The following is an 8,626-nucleotide window of genomic DNA, read 5'->3' on the forward strand; positions in this document are numbered from 1 at the left end:
TCAGGACTGTGATGCGTACATTATCACATCATTTACACAAGAGTTACCGAGCATATATTTTAAGCAACTTTTTTCTCATATTTGTTACAAAAATTAGGGCGTTCACCCATTAACTTTTCAAACACTAACTATAGTAGATATGGTAGTCCAATACCAAGTTTTTATTCACTTGATAAAACACATGCACTAGCTGGTACGTGCTTTGCCTAGTTTGATCCGGTCTAGCTTGAGTCTAGTGTCAATCTTTATGTAAGGTCAAAAATAACTATTTTCTACCGTTAGCACAACAATGAGTTCTGTCTAAGGTGGACACCTGGTGTAGTTTAGCGCCTCGCCTTAACCTCGTCCTGTGCTCGAATCCCAGCTAGCGCATGCGTCGTTTCTTTTTTCACTAGGATGACAGTGACGCGGAAAGTCGCCAGGAAAACCGGGCGTGACATCGGAATTTACTGGGTCCAGAGAAAAGACCGGCCGAAAAATCGGGATATGCGGAAAACTAGCAAGGGCGAGGGTATCCGCACGATGTAGATCTGACGGTAGGCGAGGCGTTCGGATCTGTCGCTAACTTCCAGTCGACTGGAAGTTAGCTTTCTCGAAACATAAAATGTAACTAATACAGAATTTTCTCTAAGAGCCCAGAGCTGATGTTCTCAGAAACTAACACGGTTCCATGTCTCATTACACCAGATTTTCATTTTATTGTGATGTTCAACTCTTGATAAAAACTTCTTAATCGAACACAAAGTGTTGCGGCACCCACGAGTGTTACACAGAAAACGTATACTAGGAATAAAGAGGTTTCTAGAGTTACAATCCACAAGTGTGTAGTTCCGCATGCAACCCGTGCATGCCTTCAACTCGAGGCAACCGGCGCAAGGAAGCCAATGCTGAACCCGAAGGAGATGCAGCTCAATTCCTCATCGTGCTTTCCAAGCATCTTCATCTGAATGGTGTAAGAACCCTGCCACAGAGCAAAATGACCGCGTGTCGGTCAAAAAAATCGGAGGACAACCGATACAAACAATTCGATGAACATCTGTCATACCCTGGGCTCGAATGCCCAGTAATGAGAGCATATGCACATCATAATTCAGAAACAGAAGTAAATGTGTGATGAACGAAATCTTACTGGTGGAGTGATTGATGGTAAGGTTTGCGAGTGAGATAGTTCGAAATCAGAAGTTGCCGGGCATTGGGTCTTCGTACAGATGTCATCCGTTTCAGAGTAAACATTGAAAATCCAATATTTAACATCAATAACCAGGTTCCCCTCGGTGATGTTTTTATCTGCACACAAGGACATAGAAAGACATTAAAAACAATAATTCTACATGGGGAAGGACAATAAACAAAACATGTGCTGTCAATTTGACTCGTGATAAGATAAGCACCATAACCTTACGATTTTAACTGGAGATAGAGAACCATTCATAGCTCACATGGTAAACATATACACCCTCTGTAACTAAATGTAAGACATTTTTGCAGTTCAAAATAAACGCAATGATTATCAGGATTGGGGAGTTTCTAAAGGTTTCATCCAACAGGCAAATTAGAGATCTATGGAGTAAGAAGCACATACGACTGGCCACTTACAAATCACGTTAAGGATCCCATTTGAAGCAGGGCAAGTTGGCATGACTGGCGGGAATCAGAACACGATTCTCAATGTTTGAATGGCATGACCAAATATTCCTTGCATGACACGTTAAGGAATTCTGATTTGGTGTCAACAAAAGGATGATCACTAGATGATATGGGTCGCCATATGCTGAACTTAGTCAGTCACTTTTGACATGTGAATGCTAAGGCAGGCAACACGAACATACCTCGCTTAAACAGAACTATTGGCCAATGCTTGCCAGAATCAATTGACTAGTAGAACCAGTAGCAATGTTCTTGCTGCACACTACTAAAAGCTGCAATTTACCTTTTGCAGTAAAGGTAAGACTAAGCTGCTCTTAAGTGTGCACTATTCTGGTACAGCAATAAATGACCATTTTGTATGCTGGCCAGCACATTAAAGGACTCAGCAAAGTACAGAGACTCGATAACTTCTGCGAGAACCAGTAAAAAGGGAATAAAGGATACACAATGTGTACATATGGTTATAGTATCTGCAGTACTAATAGGCAAGAGCCAACTGCCATGCCTTTTCCAATGAATTATATATCTAGAGCCAACTACTCATATTAAGAAATCTTCCATCCTTGAGAAATATTCATGTCAAGGACTCTTGGTTCCATGGTTTTTGAGTCGCGACTTGGCGAGTCGCCGCGAGCCCTGCGGCTCAGCGTATAGTCGACGAAAGTCGCTGTATAGTCGCCATAAGTGGCTGTATAGTCGCGAGTCGCCCTGATTTTTGGAAAACGACTTGGCGATTAGTCGGCGACTATACAGCGACTCAAAAACCACTGGTTCTGTACATGGGCAAATTGTTTCTCAGACGAAGTTTTAAGAGATTATCGCCAGCTAAGGGTTATATATCTAGAGCCAACTACTCATTATAAGAAATCTTCCATCCTTGACAAATATTCATGTCAAGGACTCTTGGTTCTGTAGATGGGAAAATAGTATCTCAGACGGAGTTTTAAGAGATTATCGCCAGCTAAGGGTTATATATCTAGAGCCAACTACTCATTATAAGAAATCTTCCATCCTTGACAAATATTCATGTCAAGAACTCTTTGTTCTGTACATGGGAAAATAGTTTCTCAGACGAAGTTTTAAGAGATTATCGCCAGCTAAGGGGCTATAATTCTACAGACTGCTGTCGCGCATAAACTACAAATGGTGTCACCGACTGAAGAACTTCACAGATTTTCGAAGAAGTACTCCCTCCAAACTTTGTACTAAATCAGCGACAATTAATATGGATCGGAGGGAGTAGTAATTTTCTGAAATACAACCTCTAACAGCAATGGATCATATAAGTCACACAAAGCACGGCACCCATTTGCTAAAGCTCATAGCAAGAGACTTCACCCATCACAATTTCACAGCCACAAGGCAAGAAAGCAAAAGCAGAAAAATCCCAATCTTAAATAAACACAAAGCAAGCTAAACAATTTTATTTATTTATTCATTTGCTAAAGCACATAGCTAGAGACTTCACTCATCACAACTTCACAGCCACAAGGCTAGAAAGCAAAGCAGGAAAAACCCAATCTTAAATATATACATAAAGCAAGCGAAAGTAATTTCATTATTTATTTTAGAGAAGAAACTATGTCCCAATAACTGCACACAAAGTTAGCCCATAACATGTAAGTTTGGTATACTACAAAGCTTAACTCCCGATTGGTAATTTCTTCCAGAGCCCTAACTAGTGGACCAAATACATGGCAGAACAAAGTACCCAAGTAGGCAAACACGCAAGGAAATAAAAGCATACATAAATTACGCCCAGAGAAAGGTTTACCAGTTGTAGCGGAGATCTTGAAGGTGGCCGGCACGCCGCGCTCGACCGGATCAGGTACGATCTCCACGCCGCTCACCTTCACCGGGTAGTTTTTGCCCTTATCTGCAAACCACAGCAACAACAAGAGAAGTTAGCAAATCCACACGAAATCTCCACCTCCGGGAACCCCAAGTGGCTGTAAAAGACGAGATTTTCGGGGGCAGAACTCCTGGGCTGCTACTTACTGCAGTACTCGACATCGGTGACGGCGTAGGCCGCGGGGAGGAGGAGGAGACAAACGGCTGCGACGGCGAGGAGGCTCTGCTTGGTCGCCATGGTCGTGGGGTTGGACTTGGAGAGTTGGGGGACTGGTTTGTGAGGCGAGAGGTTTTCCTAGCCTGGTTTTATAAAATAAGTCGAGAGGGGATAAAGAGAGTTCGTGTCAGTTTTCCTTCTTCTCGCGTGTTCGTTTTGGCTTTGTAAGATTCGTCGGCTCGCGACGCTGACGCGTGGAGCCAGAATATTGACAGTCTTTTTTTTCTCGAATATGCACGAATATAAGTATTATATTATAAAGAAGGGGTAGGTAGAGAGCCCAAATCCATAGTTGATGTTAAATTTTAGTACATCATGACTCATGAGGCAAGCTCTTGCATCTGCATGGAACTAGAAGGACCCTACGACTACTCGCCTCGCGCCCACCTCGATAATTCCGCGGCTACACCATTCCAGTCACCCTTAAGCAGTCCAGCCCTAAACCAAGCAGTCCCCCCTCCACGATCCTCGTGATGAGTCCAGCCAGCGAGGGAGAGGCACCGTCGAACACAATGGCGTTGCGATGTTTCCAGAGTTCCCAAAGGACCAAGGAGATGATGACGCATGTTCTTCGGCTTGTCCGTGCACCAATCAACCAGAGTGTTGTATCCCTCGGGTGTCCAGGCCGGTTTGCCTATCATGGTGCATAGCGTTCTCCAAATTGTTCGTGCAAAGATGCAAGTTAGCTCAATGTGGTTCAAGGTTTCCTCTTCTTGGTCATAGAATGGGCAGGCGTCCGGGTGTGGCAGACCTCTCTGAGCCAGTCGATCCGCTGTCCAACACCTGTTTTTCATGGCAAGCCAGAGGAAGAAGCGGCAGCGCTACGGGGCTTTAGATTTCCACGTAAACCGCGTTGCGGCTGACACCTCCCTGCCTACAAATTTTGCCGCATAAGCAGACCGGGCTGAATACTTGCCATCGGACTCCCAAGACCAGGAGACAACATCTTGCACGCCATCTTGCAGCGTCACCTCCTGACCCCCCCCCCCCGCCACAGATGCATGTACTGCCATAGAGCCTCTAGACCCAAGTCCGGTTTCATATCGGTTGCCTAGGCTCCAGTGATGATGGCCTCTTTCAGGGTTCTCGATCTTCTTTTTAGCGGAGGGACAGCCTCATAAATTTGCAGCGCGATTTCCATAAGGCGATATCCATTCATCCAGCGATCCTCCCAGAAGAGGGTCGGGCTTCCGTCTCCTACTGTTATCTTGGTCGCAGCGTTGCAGAGTGCAGCCGACTCCTTGGGGACTATGATGCTGAACTCACTCCACGGTCTATTCTGATCCACTCGCTGTAGCCAAGGTCATCTAGCTTGCAAAGCCACATTGAGCCAAGCCAGGTTCAGAATGCCTAGCCCGCCTGTCCACTTTAGCGTACATACTGTCACCCAGGCCACCGAGCAATTTCCATCATTCACTTGCCTTTTGCCACACCGCAAGAACCCTCTGATGATCTTATTTATGGCATGAATTGTCTTCATCGGGATAGCGAGCGCTAACATCGCATGTATGGGGACCGAGCAGAGGACCGAAAGTACTAGGATGAGTCTTCCACTCTTCGGTAAGGTAGTGGCCTTCCAATTCGGCATGCACTGGGCTATGCGCTCCACCATGTTGTGCAACTATGGAGCAGAAGGCTTCCTGAGGCAAAGCGACATCCCCAGATAGCGGCATGGAAAGGTGCCTAGCTCACATCCCAGGGTAGCGACAACAAGAGCCTTCTCATCATCGGAGCAACTGATCGGGATTGCCGCCGTCTTGCTGAAGTTAACCTGTTGGCCGGATGCCATCCCAAAAAGGCACAGGATGTGGGAGCATGCTTGAAGACCAGTGACCACTAGCTTGAGGAAGACCAGTGGCCGGTTTAGAGCACTTGAGGCAAGTGGTGTCAAAACGTCCATCTCCGCAGCCAGCCAAAATAGATGGTGGAGCGGCTCCATCAGGAGGATAAAGAGCATGGGGGACAGTGGTCCGCCTTGCCGCAGGCCCTTGTAGTTGAAGATGGGAGCCCCAGGTACACCGTTCACCATATGCGGGTAGAGAAGGTAGCAAGGAGTCCCACGATCCAGTCCAGCCACCTACTGCCAAATCCAAGCGTTTGAAGAACTTCGATCAAGAAAGATCACTGTACCGTATCAAATGCCTTAAAGATGTCTAGCTTTAGTAGGATTGCAGGCTGTCGAAGCGCATGCAGTCATCTTGCGGTGCTCTAAACCAGCATGAAGTTATCGTGCAGAGCTCTCCGTTTGACAAACGTGCTTTGGTGAATGCCAACCAAATGCGGCAGTTCCAACGCAAGGTGGCACGCAGGCACTTTGTCGAAGGTCTTCGCAACTCCGTGCATGAGGCTCACCGGTCTAAAATCCAGCAGCTCATCCGCGCCTTATTTCTTTGGTAGGAGCGTGACCGGGGCTTTATTGATCGCTGCAAAACCCCTGATATCTCCACGGTAGAACATTGAGAATGCCTTCATAATGTCTACTTTTATGATGGACCAACAGGCGGTGTAGAATCTGTCGGTGAAGTCGTCTGGGCCAGGGGCCTTGTCCAGGGGCTCCTCCTCCTAGAAGGGTTCTTCGAGCCTGCGTAGGCCCCATGTAGGCATGTTGATGGCATCCAGGTTAAGTCTGTGATCACGCGGTGACACCGTGCCTAGCAACCTATCATAGAAGCCGTCCACGACAGAAGCAATCTCCTCCTGCCCTGTGAGGACCTGGCCGTTCTGGCGCAAAGTCATGAGTGCATTCTTCCTCGATGTCGTGCATGCTGATGAAAAAAAATCGAGTATTGGCGTCCCCATCTTTCAAGTGCAGCAGCCTTGACTTCTGCCTGGCAATCGTGCGCTCTAGGGAAGAGAGGCTAATAAGTTTACTTTTCAGGGTCCGCCTAAGATCCAACTCCCCCTCGCTTAGTGCCCGCTATTGCATGGCTATATCCAGCCGAAGGATGATCTCGAGCGCAGCGGCAATCTGTAGCCGCACGTTCCCGATCCACTTGGAGCTCCACAATTGCAGCCGGCGCACTGTGGTTCTGAGCTTGTTGTTTAGCACGGTATATGGATTGCCATCCAACGGGCAGGCATCCATAGGAGGATTGTGCCAGACTGCCAAATTATCGAAGCAGTTGTAGCACGGATGGTTCCTTGGCAAAACTTTATATTCATAGGAGTACTCTTTATTGCAAGATGATCATCATATTATTTTTATAAGAGTATCAACAATCTTTTCATCCATCCCATGCACATTTTATTTCTAGCTAGTTTGGCTAAATCATGGCAGCATAATTAGTCTCTTTGTAACATGCTCGAACAAAATCATGGCAGCATGCTCGAAAACAATTATTGGCCATCACATGCAAGGTGATATATGCTGATAGACCGAAAGAGCGACCTCCATTCTTTATTGTCTCTATCACCTTGATGTTGTCGGAGTTCACCTCTGTGCGGTTGCACCCGACTGTAGTTACCAAATTGAGACCGAATTGTAAGGTCAGTGCCTCGGCCATAAGCCCATCTCCGCGCCAATCGATTTCCAAATTTTCTGCAGCGATGAATCTGCCATTCATGTCTCTGATGACGGTGCCATACGAGCCTTTGAGTAAGTTGGGTCAAAAGGTCCATCCATGTTTAGCTTCACATTGTTGTTTCTTAATCTTTCCCAAGCATGTCACTTGATCGTCACCTTTGCACCACTCGTCATAGTAGTTAGCAATCAAAGCTCTAATTGTCATTGCTATGAAACCAACCCTGGCAAATGACCCGCACATCTAGCCTATCGATGTACAACTCCCCCTTTTTTCAACAAGTGGCAAAAAGGAGCAAGAAGACACGAGGATCTACTCATCCGAAGAAGAAGCAGAGCTAGAACGGTTTGGGAAATAGATCCAGCAGGAGCAAAAACAGAAGACTTTGCAGCAGAGCTTCCAGCTTTGGCTTCAGGAGCAGAGCGAGTTGTTTTTCCTTCGGTGTCATGTGCTTCAGCTTTGTAAACATGAGTAACTTATGTGACACTGACAACATCATAGGGGGCGAGAAACAATAGATCAATTGAGGAGGATCTCTGTGGCAGCACTGGGGTAGCCCTTCGTGTGCGAGGAACCTTAGACATGTCAAGATGGTCATAATCTTTCTTGATGCCCTTGGCATGAAGCTGCTTTCTGGTGTAATGCTTCCGAAGATGAACCTAGGAGCGATTCTTCTTTTCCTTCGCCAAAAGTAGCGCTTGATGAGCTATACTGTGTAGAAGGTTTATCTCGTAGGCAAGTGAACTTTCTCTTTTCTGTCCAATTTGATATGCCTTTCAAGTTTTTGCTGAGTCCGAAGACAAGCACTACAAAATATGCTCTATTAGTGATAGAAACATGGTGACGAAACATGAAACATCGCCGAAGATCATTTTCTATGATGGTCCACCGTCACGAGGTTTTTCCCTCGGGGTAGCTGCTACTTGTGATAGGCGTTGGGATTTCCCCGAAGAGGAAGGGTGATGTAGTATAGTACCCAATAGTATTTCCCTCAGTTAAGAACCAAGGTTTATCGAACCAGTAGGAGACTTACACAAACAAATATAAATGGTACTTGCACACACACAAAACAAATACTTGCACCATACGCAGGCAAGAGGATTGTGAATCCCCTGTACTTGTTAATTGCAAGGATTAATTCTAATAATGATAGATAGATAAACTGTAAAATAAAACAAAAGATAAATAATTGTAGCAAGGTATTTAGGGTTTTAGTAATATGAAGTGAGTAGACCTGGGCCCCATAGCTTTCACTAGAGGCATCTCCCTCTTGAGAATAGCAGCGGTGGATAAAATTACTGTTGGGAACTGATAAAAAACGCATAGTTATGACATTATTCATGGCATGATCAATATATAGGCATTACATTTGTGACAAGTAGACCAAAAC

General features: G+C 45.8%; 1 protein-coding gene across 1 annotated transcript; it reads right to left on the bottom strand.

Moving 5' to 3' along the window:
• Positions 1–614: 614 nt before the first annotated feature.
• LOC119363760 (MD-2-related lipid-recognition protein ROSY1-like) lies at positions 615–3,811 on the bottom strand. The gene is made up of 4 exons (XM_037629129.1): positions 3,646–3,811; positions 3,422–3,523; positions 1,130–1,287; positions 615–961 (listed from the first exon to the last, which is right to left on the bottom strand). The coding sequence occupies exons 1-4, from the start codon at positions 3,734–3,736 to the stop codon at positions 854–856; spliced, it is 459 nt and encodes a 152-aa protein (XP_037485026.1). The 5' UTR covers positions 3,737–3,811; the 3' UTR covers positions 615–853.
• Between the last annotated feature and the right edge of the window lie 4,815 nt (positions 3,812–8,626).

Source organism: Triticum dicoccoides, chromosome 2B, assembly GCF_002162155.2.
Source record: "Triticum dicoccoides isolate Atlit2015 ecotype Zavitan chromosome 2B, WEW_v2.0, whole genome shotgun sequence".
NCBI lineage: Eukaryota > Viridiplantae > Streptophyta > Magnoliopsida > Poales > Poaceae > Triticum > Triticum dicoccoides.

What these genes read in the sequence shown, in the direction of transcription:
- LOC119363760 (XM_037629129.1), bottom strand. Translation starts at nt 3,736, where the DNA reads ATGGCGACCAAGCAGAGCCTCCTCGCCGTCGCAGCCGTTTGTCTCCTC. An exon ending in CACCGATGTCGAGTACTGCA is followed by an intron (nt 3,524 to 3,645) that starts GTAAGTAGCAGC and finishes TGTGGTTTGCAG; the next exon opens with ATAAGGGCAAAAACTACCCG. An exon ending in TACCATCAATCACTCCACCA is followed by an intron (nt 962 to 1,129) that starts GTAAGATTTCGT and finishes GCTCTGTGGCAG; the next exon opens with GGTTCTTACACCATTCAGAT.